Source organism: Sarcophilus harrisii, chromosome 6, assembly GCF_902635505.1.
Source record: "Sarcophilus harrisii chromosome 6, mSarHar1.11, whole genome shotgun sequence".
NCBI lineage: Eukaryota > Metazoa > Chordata > Mammalia > Dasyuromorphia > Dasyuridae > Sarcophilus > Sarcophilus harrisii.
This window is the reverse complement of record NC_045431.1, coordinates 1,550,127-1,568,756: the sequence shown is the minus strand read 5'-3', so window position 1 is coordinate 1,568,756 and position 18,630 is coordinate 1,550,127. Positions and strand designations below refer to the sequence as shown.

At 39.6% G+C, this 18,630-nt stretch overlaps 1 protein-coding gene across 3 annotated transcripts in view; it reads left to right on the top strand.

The window, feature by feature from the left end:
• STK32B (serine/threonine kinase 32B) overlaps positions 1–18,630 on the top strand; it is a 377,048-nt gene that overhangs the window by 250,571 nt on the left and 107,847 nt on the right. For 2 of the 3 annotated variants that reach the window (XM_031941567.1, XM_031941565.1), the window contains one exon: positions 15,767–15,838. The exons of the other annotated variant lie outside the window; for it this stretch is intronic. In XM_031941567.1, coding sequence (XP_031797427.1) covers positions 15,767–15,838 — 72 coding nt within the window. The remainder of the gene's footprint in view (positions 1–15,766; positions 15,839–18,630) is intronic. 3 annotated transcript variants of the gene reach the window in all.

The window sequence follows — 18,630 nt, the reverse complement described above, 5'->3', positions numbered from 1 at the left end:
TCTGTCAGAGAGAATGATCTTTCACCTGAGCAATATAGGATACAAATAGTCATCAGGCATTTTTTGAAGCCTGGATAAGTACAGGGATGTTGAGATATAGAGGACCTTCTGTTTCCATGAGATCAAGATCTCAGGAAGGGATGGCTACATCCTCTGTTACTGAAAGGGTTGGCAGATAGGATTGCCTTGGGAGATAGTGGATTCCTACTCAGTAGAGGATTTCAGCTGCTGATTGGGTTCTGACTTTTCAGGGATTTTGCAGAAGTAATTTCCTGATCAGGCTATGTTGGGCTAGCTGATCAATGAGATATGGTCCAAATTGGAAAACCTATGATTCTATGAGAAGGCATATAGTTGTAATTTGTTGGAAGTTGTAATTCATTGATTCTCCAAGGAGAGATATTAAAGAGAATTATTTTTATTACAAATTCAGAGGCAATCACAAATATCACTTCTTGGGATCTTTGATTATCTCTCTTTGCAGTGCCCATGATTAATATAAATAAGCAAGTGACAAGTATGTATTAAGAGCAAAGAGACCACCATTCCTATTCTAGCTTATTGTTATTATTATTTCATATATATAACATTATCATTGTAGCTTATTTTTCTAATATCTATTTTAGTGGATTTAAAAGTAGAGAAATTCTATAGAGTACTTGAGGTGCTCTTTTAGTTTATAAATATATGTTTAAATATTTCATAGTAACCAAGTAACTATATAAAAATGGGCACCAAAAAACAAAGGCAAAGCTAAGTTGCAAAATATGGTTCAAGAAATCAAAAAGAGGCAAAGGCTTGTAAGTGATTTAAAAGGCTCACATTTCTATGTCATGAATACTTTCTTCAAGAAAAGAGTAGGAAAGACTGGATCAAATTAGAAGAAAGAGTAAGGATAAAGAGAAGTCATTGAATGTGATTACAGTAATTCCAACCAAATCTATTTAAGTAAGGTATTGACTGTTAAAATAATGAGGAATGGAAGAAATATATGGCAGTTTTCATCACTTTTTCAGAGAAGTTTAACCCATGGATTTGAACAAAATCCAACAGGATAAAATGATCTTGTGATAATCATGAGAGGAAGAGTACCTATCCTAGAGGAATTATGGATCCATCAAAGAGGCAATGACTCACATTTCTGCAGTGCTTTGAATATTTTCGCAGATAATTCCTTCCAATAACCCGTTGAGATACATACTGTGATCATTGTTGTCTTCTTTTCATAGAAGAGTAAAATAGAGCTTGTGCAGGTTAAGACACTTCCCCAAGAACTCAAGGTAATAAATAGCAGAGCTGGGATTCATCACCGAGTTCTCTGACTATTTGCACTGTTCTTTGTGTTCTTTGCCCTTCTACATCTATTACCACAACTACACCAAATCTCTGTGGCTGGAAGAAAACTCAGAGCTCATCTGGACCAACCCAGTTTTGTTTTTTCCTGAGGGGAAAACTGAGACCCAAGAGTCAAGTAAGCTATCCAATGTCATACAAAAAGTTTCAGAGCTGGAGTTTCAGCCATCGCTACAACTCATTTTAATTATCATTCTGGCTCAAGTTTCTGTGAGGTTTTCAGGTTTACAAACACTTCTGTGGAATGGCTCTGGGTGCCAAGGGATCATCCCCCAAGGGCCCCTGTAAGCCCTTATTCTGCCTTCTCTTCTCAACATAACTTCACAAAGCATTTTCCAAAAATAAATGGACCCCACAGGGAAGGAGAGAGGAAGCACAGAGAGAAACCAAATCCTGCATCAAATGATCAACATCAATCCGAAGGTTTTTAATTGAAAACAAAAAAACCTCAATGATTTCATCAAAATAATTTCTCATCACAATAAAAGGATAAGAGAGAAAGTGAGTCAGAAGACATTTAATGTGTCTGGACTTTGACAAAATCCTATAAGAACTGTAGCACAAAATATCTCTAGAGAAATTAATTTAGATGGCCCAGATGGGAGCTTCCTTACTATGTGGTTGAAGCTCCATAAAAGAAAAAGGTTGGCAGAAACAGGGATCCACTGTGCTGGGGGAAACATTTCCAGTTGAGACTTTCGGAGATTACTGTTAGGTCAGGTTTTATTTAACAAGTCTATTAATGATCTGGAAGAGTGAGTAAACAGCATGCTAATTTAATTCACAGATGGCACTGAACTGGAAGGTGGTGTGAATTCCAGGAAGGAGGGAAAATTATGCAAAAGCATCTACAGAGAGAACCCTGGGAGCACAAAGTAAAAGCAGAAAATGAAGTAGCTCTCCAAGTCTCCTCACATGTACAGTGAGATAAGTTTTTACACGAGGAGCTTCATGGGATTCTTATGGGAAAGGCACTTTATAAAGCCTCAGAAGGTTGTCTTTAATGAGAGGTAGCATGATGTAATGCTAGCCTTGAGAGTCAGAAAATTCTCAATTTAAGCCCCGAGATTCTAACTCATGTTGACTTTGAGCCTGGAATGATCACAACCACGTGACACTCCCAGGAAGTCTCTGAAATCGTACTCCTGGCTTTTTTCAGTTCTCATGTAAAATTCTACCTTTTCCAGGAAGCCTTTCCTGTCCCCCTTAATATACCTTCCCTCTGTGCATCCCCTCTAATTCATCCTGTCCCTATGGTCTGTCTACACCTAGTTGTTTGCATGTTTTCTTCCCATTGGCTGATGAACCCCTCGAGAGAAAGGCTGCCTTTTGTCTTCCTTTGGATCTCTAAGAACCCGGTGCTTATCCCATGCTCGGAAATGCCTGCTGACTGACCGGCTGACTCCACCTGCCGTGCATCGGGCACTGTGCTAGGCACAAGGGATCCAGACATAAAAATGAGGCACAGGTATTTGGTTTTTAGCTGAAGAATTCCAGGAGCTTCTGAACACCAGTGAAAGCTCTGATCTAGACTAATGAGTAATAATAAAATGGAGGAGGAGCGATCATTGTCAGAGATGTTAGTGTTATTTCATTCGGATCTCCCAGTGGCCCTGTGAAGGTGATGCCATTGTTATCCACGTTTTGCAGATGAGGAAACCGAGGCAGACAAAGTTTAAATGACTTGTTCAGGGTGACTCAGGATGAGGCCAAATTTGAACTCAGATCTTCCTGACTCCAGATCCAGGGTTCTGTCAACTGGGCCACCAGAAACTGGAGTGAGGAAGCATGCACCTCTTATGTATAGAGAGAGGGACCTCAGAAGTCACCTCATCCATCGCTTCTTATTGTGTGGAGGAAACAGAAGCTTGAGCATTGAGATCACTCACCTTGGGTCTCACAGGTGCCAAGAAGAAAGTCTGCTTAGATCTCTTCTACAAATTCAATTTCCTTAGTTCTTTTAGCAGATCAGCAGTGACATGGCCTTTAATCCCCTTACCATCTGGACTCCTTTCCCTAGAATGACAAGTTTGACAAAAATCTGTCCTAAAATGGAACTGAAGACAAAGAAAAATAGAGGGATGCACTGACCTTCATGGGGGACATTATACCCTGAGGTATATGCTTTGGGTCAAATAAGAACTCTATTTTCCTTTTAAAGACCTTGACAACATACCTAGAATCCAATGGTCCTTCAACTCCCAGCTCCTCTGTACTCTATCTTCCAAAGCCCAGATGGCTGGCACGCACTCTCGCTCTCTCTTGCGCTCTCTCTCTCTCTCTCTCTCTCTCTCTCTCCTTCACACATGATACAAAATCTTTAGTCTCTATTTCATGTCTTTGTACATTTGAACTAGCCATCCTACATGCTTGCCCTGTCCTTCCTACTCACCTGGGCTTCTCTTTTCAAGATGCAGTTCAAGCATCACTCCTACATCAGACCTTTCTTGATTCCCACAAGTTCTAGTGCTCTCTTCTTCAAGTTTAGAATTTGACTAGTTTGTATTTATTCTTTATATTTTTTCTGTACCTATACATACCTATGTACATTTTGTGTGTGTGTGTGTGTGTGTGTGTGTGTGTGTGAAAAGATCTAGGCAAATATTACCAAGGGGAAAAAAGACTTTCAATCTGTACTAGGAAGTTCCCTGTAATCACTAGTTTATGGAATCACTCCACCAAGGAACAAAACTTGAATGAAAGCACAGTAGCCCCATAAACATCACACTGAACTCAACTATGGATCCCTGGATTCAACTCTTAATAAATTCAATATTTTTGAAAGTCTTTTTTCCAGTCATGTCTAACTCTTCATGACCCCATTTGGTGTTTTATTGGCAAAGATATTGGAGTTGTCTGTCATTTCCTTCTCTTGCTCATTTTACACACGAGGAAGCTGAAGCAAGGGATAAATGGTTTGCCCAGGATCACGTAATCAGTCAGCGTCTAAGGCCAGATTTGGTCTTAGAAAGATGAATCTTCCCAACTTCAGTCCCTGCACTTGATTCCCAGAGCCTTCTAGCTGACCAATCAATTCATTACTAAAAGGAATTAAAGGAGGTCAGATAGAGAGGAACATTTTATAATAAAATCAAGGAAAATAGTGAGTGTATTTAACCTCTTTCAGATACGGAGCTCTACTGGCCGAAGTGTTAGACTTAAAATGTATGTGTCTGTGTAGAATTGGACAATTTTGCTTATATGCATTTGTCCAATTCTGATGCTGATTTACTGAAGGAAAGTACAATTGGGAATGATTTAACTCTGTTCCTTTCACTGGTAATTGGATTATAATAAGGATCAAAACCTTACGAAGATAAGGTAGACTTGGACCTTTCAGGGCAGGCAAAAATCTGAGGGCCAAATGATCCTCTTTTGAAACCCTGGAAGTCACATTATTATTAACATCTTATTATATAATTACATTATATAGTAATATAACATATTATTAACCCTGTGTGAAGTCCCTTATTTTATCTCTCACCTGCTTCATCACAGTAGCCTCTTTTATATTATTTTCTTGTTTTTAATCACCAGAATTTTCCCAAATGATAACTGGTTTTCTGTTCCCCCAGTTCTTTTCCAGCCCATCCTCCACAGAGCAGTTAAACGATCTTTTGAAAGTCTTACTATGGCCATATCACTGTCCCCAAGAAGCCCTGTTGTCTCTTGGTTGTTTTTCAGTCAGGTCTGACTCTTTGCATACTGGAGTGGTCAGCCATTTTCTTCTCCAGTCAATTTTACAGAGGAGGAAACTGAGGCAAACAGGGTTAAGGGGGCCTGCCCAGGATACCACAGCAAGTGTCCACGGGCAATTTGAACTCAGGAAGATGAAGCTTTCTGATTCTAAGTCTCCTGCTCTTTTCACTGTACCGCTTAGCAGCTTGCGTCATTAGAATAAAATAAAAGTGAACATTTAAAGTTCTTCATAATCTGGTTTTGAGTCTTCCTCTCCCAATTAACTAAATGGCACCTCCTTCATGCACTCATGTCCCTGCCCCCTTTTCTCTAAGCCAGCCTCCCATTTCCTTTCTCCCTGCCTCTTGCACGTTTCTTCTGGAATACCTCTTCTTCACTCCCGATGCTCGGAATCCTTTCGTCCTCCAAGACTCAGCTTAAGTCACACCTTCCTGGGGCCCGCCTTGTCTGCCTCCCACTATGTCCACTCTTCATCATTTCTATTTACTGAACTCACGGCCGTAAATGTTGAATTCCGCCCAGTAGAAAGTGAGTTCCTTCGGGACGGGAACAGGTTTCCATCTGGTCTCCCCCTCTGGGATGCCTCGCCCCCAGCCTGCTGCAGATGCTCACCAAACGTTTGTTGGCTCGGATGGGGTAGGAAGGAAGGGGGCCCTGCTGGCTTGCCTCCATTCCCAGCAGTCAGTTAAGGGGTTGCTAATGAGCTCCCCCAGCCAGCTGGTTCTTAGCTAATTCTCTTTGCCAACCCTGATCATTAATGTTCTCCTGTTCCCCTCCACCTCCTTTCAGATCCCCAACTGACAACTGTTGATGGCAGCTGTGGCAAAGCCATTTTTCACTGTCTGCCAAAGGAAAGGCAGGAGGAAGAGTGGGTGTTTTGTCAGCTCAGACCTCACACTTTGAGCTCTCACTTAATTTGCCTTTTCCACAAATTGTGTTTCTTCGTGTGATCTTGGATTCTGGTTTTATGTTTTTGTTTTGAAGGCTGAACTTAATTACTGGCATTGAGAGAAAGCTTTGAATGTGACCTCCCCCTGCATTGCCCCTTCTCAGAGTCCCTCATGTTGGAATCTCAGCTTGTTCTGCCTCCAGCTCCCTCGCTACCCCTCGGCATGAGGTGGCAGAGACAAGGCTCACCATTTCTGTTGGGTACTTTCCACAGTAGTTAGTCTCTCGAGCTCTGAGTTTTTAGTGTGTTCCTTCCCTCCACAGCAACATCTAAACAACCAGAGCCGTTCCCAAAATCTAAGTAACAAACAAACAAAAGAATAACAGAAACCAGCTCATTACAAAGTACTTTTCACAATCCCACTGTGTGTTTCCGAGATCCATCGGCATCATATTCTATTTATTGCTTCCCCATATGGCTGCGTACTGGCCTTGGATTTCATGGGGCTGGCCCCAGAAAATCACTCCTTTAAATATCCATTTAGCCAGCCTCGGTCTCCTCCTAAAGTATCACAGAATCCCCCCAGGAGTCTGATAGTCCATCACCAAGGGATAATGGTAGGAAGAACTTTGAGGGTAACCATCATGGAGTCAGGGAGATGTCAATTTCAAGAGTATAAAGACTTCTCTCAGTGGAATGGGCAGATCAGAACAGTTAATTCAAATGGCCATGATGGTGGCTGAAGCAGCTCGTGATGCTGTTCGAGTCCGATCAGGTACCGGGTCATCCCCAGTATCTTGGGCCATCATCAGTCTTTTTGCTTCTGGACTTTGATGCTTCTGGAAGAGAGAATGAGACTAATGCCTTTGTTCAGCCCTGGCTCACTTCAATTCAATTCACGTTCAAGTCAAGACATCACCCCATGACGTCATTGATCCTTTTCAGGAACAAAGAATAAACATCTAAACTGGGTCCCGAAAGAAGAACAGGATTGCAATAGTTGGAGAAGTAATGGGAAATGGTCTACAATGGAGGCTTGGAGGCAGGGGCTGGATTGAGGAATCAGTGACATCGCGCTTAATAGGGAATATGTGAAAGGCAATTACGGGAAGTATGGCTGCAATGATAGATTGGAGCCAGATGATGGTGGACCTCAAGCTTGGCTGGGGAAGTTGCATTTCCTTCTATAAGGAACAACAAAAACTCTTGGAAGAAGAAAATGATACGATCAGATGGAATTTGGAAGGTTACTTACCAATTAGGAAGCTCTTTCACAGTCCAAGCAAGAGACAATAAAGATCTGAATGGAAGTGACGACAGCATGAAGGAAGAGGAGGCAATGGCTGTGAGAAACTTCAGACAGGCTTGGTAGAACCTGGCGATTGTTGAAATGTAAACGCTAACAGAGTGAAGAGTCATTGAGGGGTATGGAATTATAGGTAGGAGGAAAGGGAGTTCTGAAAAGAAATGGGACCTTAGGAGGAATGCCATTTTTTTATGGGAAGAGAATTGCAATTTGGGATATTTAGAATTTGAGCTATTAGGATAGGGTAAGGGGGGGAGGATGCCCAGTAGGTGGTTGGAAATGAAATTATGGAGCTCTTAGAAAGTAAAAACTGGAGATAGAGATATGGGAGTTGCAGAAGATGATTTTCTAATGGAGAGTTTTATACTTGCTTGTTTCCCTTTCATTAGTGCAGCCAGGTGGGTCAGGGGATAGAGTGATGGACCTGGACTCTGGAAAACTTCTTTTTTATCCAGATATTTACTAGCTGTGTGACTTTTGGCAAGTTACTTAATTCTGTTTGTCTTAGTTTCCTCCTCTGTAAAATGAACTGGAGAAGAAAATGGCTTCTTTGCTAAGAAAATCCCAATGGAGTCACAGAGAATCAGACAGAACTGAACTGTTTTCCCATTTTGGAAATGCAATGATTTCCTCTCACTGAAATCAACGTTTCCACTATATCTTTGGCTTTGGAATCAGAGGGCATGGGGTGGAATTCTGTCTTTGCTACTCACTTCCTATTTCTTGTTATTAATGAGAAGAGTGAGTTACAATGTTGTTTTAATGACTTCTCCAGAGTAACACAGAAGTGGAAGACCTCAGCTTTGAACTTAAGGGTAATGCTTTCACATCCCGTGCCCTGACCACCACACATCCTTAGACCTAGCTTAACACTGCTACCTTGCAATGCTTCTTGCCTTTTTGTATGATTTGTCCCCTTAAAGGAATAAGGTTTGTTTTTATATAATTTTTATTTCCCCTTGCAGTGCCCTGAACAATTATCTCTGAGTGCTTACTGTCTAGGTCAGGATAGACTGACCAAGTGACTTGGTCTGGCATTAAAAACAAATGTTGAGTGGCTAAAATAGGGAAAGAAGGGCTGGGGAATAAATGTGGCAGGTGGGTGGGGAAACCATTGATTTCTTGGGCTCCTACAACCTATCAAATAATAATATTCATCCCTGATATCCTCATGGTCCTTTATAGTTTCCAAAATCCTTTCAAATATGTTAGCCCATGAGAAAGAAAGCATCTGGTAGATACATGGAGAACATGTATCTTGAATCCCATGCTAGATATTTACTAGCTGAGTAACTTATGTCCCCTCTCCTCAGTTTCCTCATCTATAAAACGAGCAGGTTGGACTAGATGGGCCCTTCCAGATCTATAGCTGTGATCCTATGTCCTGGAACAGGAATTGAAAAAGAAGAGTCCTGGCCTTGTCATCAGTCTTCCAAGGCCCCTTGGTCAGAAAAGGCCTTTGTAAGCTATTGGGACTTTCCATTTGTGTGCTAGCAGGAGCCTGGGGGCAGAAGCATTTGATCTGGGGCCCTAGAACAGACCAGATACTCTGAGAAAAGGCAGCGTGGAGGAAAGACCATACACATTTATAATGAGCTTGAGGAAAAGAAGAAAAAGATTATCAGTAAAACCAGGAGTTGGGTTACTCTTGTGCCATAGGTATCTGAGCGTGAGCCAGATCAGAGTCACACTGGGAGACTCACAGAGTGAGTCAGAGACTTGGGGAGGGATGCTTAGAATTGGCTATCTTTGTTATACCAGCTTAGGAAATATTTTTTCCTAAATGCTAATTCAATTTGGTTGGTTACTTGATATTAACTGATAATGTGTGTGTGTGTGTGTGTGTGTGTGTGTGTGTGTGTGTGTGAATACACAAGTAGGGGCTTCTAATCTAACTAATACCCAAACCTTGCGCCCTCAGGACTCAAGCTTCTTGTGTGAATGAAATAGTTCTGAAGTTTGTGGAACTATTAGACCGCAGCACCACAAATATATGGCCAAAAGAGAGCACAGAAGTTAAGTTGAATTGTTTCCACCTTCGTTTTATAGATGAAGAAATTGCTCATCTCGGAGCTTTATCACCCTTCAATTAGAAGCTCACACAGTCTGTAATCTTGCACCAAATGTACTCTGCTGGAAGTTAAAATTCAACTCATTTTCTCCCTGAATCTCTCTCACTCTCATTGTTATTGTAACAGACTTGAATTTATTTTGTTCCAATTTGTTTCCCTTGTATGTATCAACTCAGTTCCTCTAGATTTTATTGTCCACAACCATCTTTTGGACCTAAAATGAGAAGGATATTTCTGTATCCCTTGCTGCCCATTGATTTCTTGGTCAAATGTTTTCTTCATTGTATATCCCACAATCCATATTGGGCACTAGTCCTTCCTTACTGTAAGCTCTCCAACAGTAAAACTGAGGGGTTTCTGGGAAGTTTGGAATCCTGACTAGGATTCAATGGATGGAGTTCTAAATTTGAGTTCAATTCCTGCCTCAAACACTTCTTAGCAGTGTGGTTCTCACAAGACATTTAATTTCTCAATCTCAGCTTTCTCATCTGTAAAGTAGAGATGATAATACTGACTTTCCAGGGTTATTTTGATGATAAAATGACATCATATTTGCAAATTCCCATCATGCCATAAAATACCAGCTATGCTCATCAGTAATACCAACCTTCATTTATGAAATTATTAATGAATGAATAAAAATATATGTACCTACCGATTACCATGTTACGTGCTAAGTATCAACACAGAGCACATGAGGCAACCCTGCTCTCCAGGGGCTCACACTCAAATTGGGGGGTCACAAAACATCAAAAGAAAATTTAATTGCTGATAAGAAGTTAGCAAAGCCTCAAGGTCTTAAGAGTAAAACTATGAGCTGGATGACAAGGATTTAAAAAGAAAGACTTCCCTTATTAAACTCTGTAGAGTAGGTAGTGAGTAAAATAATACTCATTATCTCAGTTTTACAAATAAAGAAACTGAGGCACAGAGAGGATAATTGACTTGCTCAGTCACGAGTTTAATAAGATTGGGACTGGGAGCTATAATGTTGCCTGGCTTCTGGTATAGCATTTCTATTTTATCTTCTTGCCTCTTCAGGACAAAAAAATAGTACAAGGGTGAGGAATTCAAAAAGACTTTTATGTACTTTCCTGAAAAATGGAATGAAAACAGAGGAGAGAAGGAGCATTTGCTGTCATCTCTAATTTTTCACTTTCTTTTTCTGTACTTTCTCCAATTTTATGTGCAAATTAGGATGTCTGCAATATTTTATATAATCTTCCGTTAACCAAAACACTTTGTACTTCCAAAAGATGTGTTTTAAAAGACTTTTCCCCTAATCTCTTTTGCTCCCCTTCAGAAATGTAATTAATATATGGGTATGAAAGAGAGACAGATTCCTCATAGCAAAGAAAAAGAAAAATTGGTGGAGGCGAAAAGCTCTTAACATATCATGATATATTTTTTGGATGGGTTTAGTTCAAGAAAATTTGAAAAGCATTAGTAGAAATTTTCTTTAGATGCAAAATCAGTTTGTAACCAGAATAAATTGCTATTCGACTCTCACTCTACTATTTTACTCCTTTTTTTATTTTTTTCATTTAAATCAGATCAACAAACAATAATCAGCTCTTTGACTGAACTGTGGGTTAAGGAAGTGCTTCATCTGACTCCTGGGTGATTTGGTATTCAACCTCAGTCCAGAGGCTGCAATGCATACAGTCAGCTATTCCCTAACTGGTGAACATAAAAGTCAAAAGCAACCCTTGATTTACTTACAAAATCAATCAGCATTTGCAATGTGCCACCCTTTTGTGGGGTGAGAAGAGGCTTAGTAAGATAAAATTACTGTGCTTCGTCAAAGAGCTAATCTCTGCATATTAATTGTACCAGTTTGAAAAAGAGAGGAGAGACAGACAGACTCAGATTCACAGACAGACGGACACATGCAGAAAGACAGAGACAGGCCCACGGAGAGAATCCAAACATATTCGAGCCCCAAATATCCAAGGGCAGCAAATAATGAAGCAGATAAAGCCAGGAAGCCCTAACTTCAAATCCCTCCACAAACATTTACTAGTGGTCTCCCTCGGTCACTTAAGCTTCCTTCACCCCTAATAATGGTATAGAAACTTTGGCCCACCTGTAAAACTCCAACCTCATTTTAGCCCCTTTAATTTCCTCTACAGAACCACATTTCTGGAGCTGTTCTCCACCCATCCCAGGACTATCCCTTCCCTTATCTTTGTGCCTACTACAAAAATAATGTTGACTATACCTTTTTGCCCCAGCTCCTTACTGTCTTTTCAGTCTTTGCTTCTTTTCTAGTGACTCTTGAGATTTCTCAGTCACATGTGTGATCTCTGGCACTGGGTCAGGGGATGTTCTCCCTCTGCCATTCCCTCCTTTTAATTCCTAAGTAGATCCATCAGGGAATGCTTCATCTGGAAAATAAGGGAGTTTGGACCCAACTACTTGTAAGGTCTTTCTTGGGGCTAAATCTATGATCTGAAGTACTTTTGGATGGAATTCAATTGTAATTAATTGATTTGAAAATTTGTATGTATCTGACTCATTTTTCTCCAGTTTTCTGATACAATTATCAACTGCTTTTTGTAAGTCTTGAACTGGATGGCTCATTGGTGGATCTGGAGCTCAATAGATTCAAAACCTAGCAGATCTCTCCCTTCCTCCCCAAGTATCTGATCAAATTTCTTATTATTGTTGAGGAGACTGCCATTTTCCCAATATAATCTTTGAGCCATACTCCATCCCTCAATCACATTCACTCCACATAATCCAAGTATTATCCAATATTGTTTCTTCACTGAGGTTTCATTCCCATAGGCACTACCTTGGCTTTCTGGATGGTCCCCTTGCCCCTAATCGGTCTTCCATTCAGCTGCCAAAGAGATTTTTCCTAAGTCCAAGTCTTACTGAATATGTCAATTCCCCCTCCCCCAACTCCCATTGTTCCTTATTGCTTCCAGGACCGATTTGTGTGGCATTGCAATATCTTCCCATCCTGTCCCTTCTTACCTTTCCAGCCTTCTTATAATTCATTTGTGTCCCTCCACTCTCCAATCCAGCTAAAATCCATGTTCCTTGGACACAACGCTCCATGTCCACCATGTGCTTTTATACCATCTGCTTGGGATGCTCTGTTTCCCCACCCATGTCTCCTGACTTTCTTGGTCTTCAAAACATCTCCCTTTTGTTTGGAATTCCTCAACAAATCCTTCCTTCTGTGAGGGATCTTTCCCTGTCTCTCCCCTCTCTTCTTATATTACCTTCTAACACATATACACTATATATATAAAATACATACATAGACTTATTTGTTGAATTAGTAAATTTGTCTTTCTGGGCCCCCCTAAGTAGCTAACTCCTGCATGTGGTCCTGAGTGATTGCAAAGATAGGGAACCATGTTTACATAAGAAGTGGCCCTTTAGCCAGTTGGAAAGAGAACAGCTCCCTGGGCTGATCTATGAGATCTGGAAGTGTTTAGCTCACATTATTGATATTAAAAGTTCAGATCCCCTTGAATCAGCCTTTGGACTTCTTTTCTTGTCCTTAAGGATTAGCATTCATGTTGGGTGCCCAGGAAGCCAGAAGCTTCTGCATCTTTCTCTGTGGTAGGAAGACAGATGGATCTTTCTGTCTTCTCTGACTTATGTTTCTGTTTGTGAGATGCGGATAAAACCACTTGTCACCCGCCTTACCCCGCTGTGATGTGAGAATTAACAAGCTAAGTTTTAGCTGCTCAAAGAAAGATCGTATCAAGTGTTGTTGCACATCAAGTTAATAGTTTTTTAACTGAACCCAGTGATTAAAAAAAAAAAAAGTCTCACCACCTTGGAGACAGCTGTGGGGCGCTGGGGGAAAAAATTGCTGCATTTAGAATGAGGACACAGGTCTCGGGTCCCTGTTTCTCAAATTAATGACAGTAGTTTTGGACAGGCTCATCAATATTCAGGGCTGCCTTTCTTTATGTGTAAAACAGAGATAATGCTTTTGCTGCAAGATTTTCCTCACAGGGACGTTGTAAGAAAGATCTGTTCTAGACGTGGGTCCTATAGCCACATTCTGAATTCCCAAGCGATTCAGCTTTCAGGAAATCCATTCTCTACTAGTCTGAAACAGATATAGTTACAGATACACTATATGAATTGCTACCAAATATAATATATAGACCTGCAATGACCCAGACCCCATTTTGAAAGTACAAATGCATGCAGGGATCTGATTGTGCACCATTTTCAGATTTTATAAGAAGGCACTTGGGTCAAAAAAAGGAGCCTTTGTTTGATCTAATGCTATGATGTTTCCATGAATCGTGATCTCCTAAATGTGGTTGCCACCTGTGTCACTATGACTACACCCTCCTGATGCCCTTCTATCCTTTGTTAGCCTTGTCTCTGTGGCTAGCCTCTCATTCCATCTCCTCAGAACTCGAGGAATTGTTGCTGATTCCCCGAGAATCCTGGCTCAAACTCCCATTCTCATGTTCTGCTCAGTGCGAACCACTGGTGACTAGTGTCCTACTTTCAATTACTATCAATTAGCTCTTAGAAGAATATTCTGCTTTTGCTATTTCTTCTCAGAAATGGATATCTTCTGAGAAGAAATAGCACAAACAGATATTCTTTTTTTTCCCTTTTTTCCTCGGCCCACACATGTTCTCCTATCTCACTTTGGGCCCTGAGAAGAGTGGGATTCTACTTATTGCAGTTTCTTTGTTTCATTCACTCCCAACAAGCTGACTTCCGAATGCAAAACAGATGATGGAAGATTCTGCTGTTGCTGAAGTGGGCCAGTCTGGGGTCTCCCAGCAAATTGTAGCCCAGACTCTGGCATTTAGATCTTTTGCCTCGTCTGACCTTGCGAGGTTCTTGAGCTCATCGATGTCTCCAGTATGCCATCTAAAAACAAGAATAACCAAGAGACCTCGGTGGCAATATTTTAACACCTTCATTCGAAAGACAATGACAGACTCAGAGCAGTGACATGACTTTCATAGGGTCACATGGCTAACAGGTTAGAAACCACCATACAATTTGAGTGTTCTCCAGTAGCCATGGGAGATCTAAGTCACCCTTCCCATAGGAGCAGTCAACAGGTCCAGACCCTGTTTTGGAGTCAGTCTCAGTGCATCCATGTGACCCTCCAGTTCAGAATCTGGTGTGAACTAGAATTCAATTCGCTTCAGCTCCCTGATCTTTGCTTATTGTTCATGGGGAACTTTGACTTCATCAGGCCACAGTTAACATGTCATTGGCTGTCAGGACTTGATAGACAGAGTCAGCAAGGAGTCGTTCCAGGATCTCGTGCCCTTTCATTCCTTTATTCATTTAATGAATTGTAGCTAGTTGGTATAGAGAGAATAGAGTGCTGAACTTTTAGTCAGAAATTAATAATAATAATAATATGATGAGGAGGATATTAGCTATTGCTTATGTGATTCTTTAAACTTGATAAAGTATCTTTTATATATCATTTTATGTGACATTCATAATAGATATAAATGGGATATAGATGCTATTATTCTAATACCCATTTTATGGAAGAGAAAATTGAGGTTGAAAAAGGTTAAATGACTTGCCTAGACTCATGCAAAACAGTACTTTTCTAAAGCAAGATTCAGATCCATCATTCTACCCAGTGAAGATACAAGTGCCACAGATACTTACAAGCTATATGATCTTGAGCCAGTCTCTTAACCATTTTTAGATTTACTTTCTTCATCTGTAAAATGGGGATAACTTATGTGAGGAACAAATATCTAACATGTACAGCATATTGTGAATTGTAATGTGCTATAGAAACTCTGGGTAGGGAGGTGGTGCAATGATTAAAGCACTGAACTAGGAGTCAGGAAGACCCAGGTTCAACTCAAACCTTAGACAGTAACTAGCTGTGTGAGCCTGGACAAGTCATTTAACCCAGTTTGCCTCAATTTCCTCACCTATAAAATGAGCTAGAGAAGGAAATGACAAACCATCCCAGTATCCTTGCCAAGAAAACCCCAAATTGAGTCATGAAGAATCAGACAAGACTGAAATGGCTGACTAAGAACAACAGCATATAAGTGTTATCACTTTCATCATATTCCTTTTACTTGGATGTGGGCTTTGGAGTAAGAAGTCTTTAGAAGATTTAGAGAAGTTTTGGGGGCTGAAGAGCCAGGGGAGTCAAGAAATTTGATAATTGTGGTTGTTAAAAAACTCATATAGAGCCAACTTGATATCAGCTAGAGAAGCCCTTTGTATACAGACCAAGAGAGACCACACCAGACAATTCCCCCATTATTGAATTTCCTGCATCCAAGATGCAACTATTTCAATTTTCTATCAATAGATGATAGCTTCTGAAGATCATTTGGAAGTTCACATGCATGACAAGCTCATGCTCTATATCATTTTCCTTTTGAAGATTGTATAACATGCATTGTGCTAAGAGGAGGCTATGGAAAAATCTGCTTTTTGTTTTTTGCTTTTCTGCAGGTGCACAGAAAAACAAGCCGTAGGAGATCAGAATATTTGCGACATGCTGCTTTCTTACAACTGTCCTCTGGGGTAAACTTAAGGCAGCTAATTTCAGAATGAATGATTTTGGGCCGTATCCACTTCCCTTGAATGTGGAAAGGAAGAAGGGAAGAAAAGAACAACAGAATTTTAGATAGTTCTAATAGTAATTGTAGTTGTAGATTATAAAGAACTATATCCATAAAAGATATGAATCTCTTTATATGAATGAATTGGTGGATGGATATGGTTGAAAAATCAGTTATTAAACACCAAATATGTTGCAAGCATTCTACTTTTTATGTCTCATTTCTCTAAAATACTGTTATCTATCTGAGGGTGGGTACTCTTTTTTCCTTTTCCCAAAGCCCTACAAAACCTTTTAGTGTTTATAGTGTATTGCCTACCAAAATGACTTACTGTAGTTAGGAAAAATGGCCTGAGTGAGGAGAGATTCCTTAGAGCTGATGATGTCAACATGTGCTTCTTTATGGATGACCGTGTGTTAATTGCATTTAGTACCAGGATACTGTAGGATCTTTCCAATACTATCTATGGTTGGTCCAAAATAGATATTTTCACATTTTCTTGTATTTGAACCCCTTTGGCTATTTGTTGAAGTCTAAGAAACCCTTTGTAGAAAATGTTTCTAAATGCATAAAATAAGTTACTTAAGAATCTAGTGGAAATCAATTATAAAAAAATATAATTATATGTCATTATAAAATCATATATTTAATAAATATACACACATTTATATAATATATATTATGTATAATATTATATATATTTTAATATTAAATATATATTTTATATATATTTAGGTATATGCCTACATATATACATGTATATATGTATGTATTAACACCTCTACCCTAAAGTGTGGTCTAGATATCCACAAGTGGGCACTATCCACAAGTGAATGCAGAATGCATTTTTTCAGGATACAGCTTGACAGTGGATGAGCAGGCAATTGAGTACATCTATCAACTAATGTACTTTGGCCAAGCAATGCAGACACCAACTGTTTCTGACAGGATATGTAATATTCCACATCTTTAATTCCCATTTCTTCAGTGAAAGGTGGGTGCTACCCTTCCTCTCCTGATTTCTGATTCTACAATTGGTCATACTAATGAAAGATCCTTCAGTTGAGTTTCTTCTTTTCTTTTTCATTATTGTAGTCACTGAGTTTATAGTTTTCTTCATTCCTCTTGTTCTACTTTGCATCTGTTCTTATGAGCCTTGCTGTATTTCTCTGAATTTCTTATGTAATTATTTCTTATAGTGTACATTCACATGCCCTGACTTGGTCCATCCATTCCCCAAATGACTTCTTGTTTTTGCATTTTTCTACAACACTGGTAAGAATATTTTGGTATATTATGAAACTTTTATTTTTGCCTTTGATCTCCTTAGGGTATTAGGCAAGGACTAGATCCTCACAATTCCAGATTGTTTTCTAGAATGAGAAGATAAATTCCCAGCTGTGTCCATATTCATATGCTCATTTGCCTACAGCCTTTCCAACACTATGTTCATTTTTTGTTGACAATGTCAATTTTCTGGTCATAGGATGAAACCTTAGACTGGTTCCTTCGTTTTACAAATGAGGAAACAGCCCTATAGTGAGGTGAAATGCCTTGCCTAGGATCATTTGCTTAGTAAATGATAGTCAGCTCCACTGATTCTAAAGCCCTGGCTTTGAATGACTTCTTCCATTGATCCATGCTACAGGTATAGAAGGGGGCTGTAGGACACCAGTGCAAAACTTGCACTATTTTTTATCTTCCATTTTAGTCAAGCAGTCAATAAATATTTTATTATGTGTCTATTTTGGCTAAATGCTAGATTATAAAGGAAGAAAAAAATAAACAATTTTTTGCCTCAAAGAACTAGAAAGATATTAGAAAGATTTGTACAAGGTGACAAGGTACAGGTAGCTAGTAAATTGAAATGGTAAAAGAAATATCCACATAAATTTGGCAAGAGATTTGCTAAAGTAGGAAGTAATAATTAAAGAGTACTCTCCATATTTTTAGGGTGGATTCTGTTTTAAATTCACTCTGCTATTTACTTCCTTTTTATGGGAAGGGTTCATCCCATTCAGATTCAGTTATGATCATAGTTATGTTTTTCCCTCCATCCTATTTTCTCCCCTGTGTATACTTTTGTTCTCTCTTTTCACCCTGCCCTTAGTCATGTTTTTTTTTTTACCCATCCCAGCCACTATCTTATCTTTTACCACCCCTTTCCCTCCTGTCTTATCTTTTTTTCCTTTAGTGTTTCTGCCCTCCCTTCTAACCTGGCCCTCCCCTTTCTTTCAACTCTTTCTCCTCCTACTTCTTTTCAAGGTGAGATAAATTTCTATACCCAACTGAATGATTAAGTTATTCCCTCTTAGAGCCCAAACTGATGAGATCAGTCTTCAAACAATGATTATCCTGCTCCTTTCTCTCCCTGGATTGTAATAGGTCTTTTGTGCCTTTTTATTTGAACTACTTGCCCCATTATACCTCCCCTTTTCTCTTTGCTAGTATAGACCGTTTCCCAACCCTTAGTGTCTTTTTCTTTGATTTCATACCAGTGTCCCTTCACAACCACACCCTCAGTCCATGTGATGCTCCCCTCTGTCTGCTTCAGTGATAGATACCGTTCTCAAGAGTTATAGATATCATTTTTCCATCTGGGAATCTAAACAGTTTAACCTTTAAATATATATATTTCCCCCCTGTTTATTTTACTATGTTTCTCTTGAGTCCTGTGTTTGTAAATTAATTTTTTTTATTTAGTTCTGATTTTTTTTAATAGAAATGATTGAAAGTCTATGACTTCATTGAAAA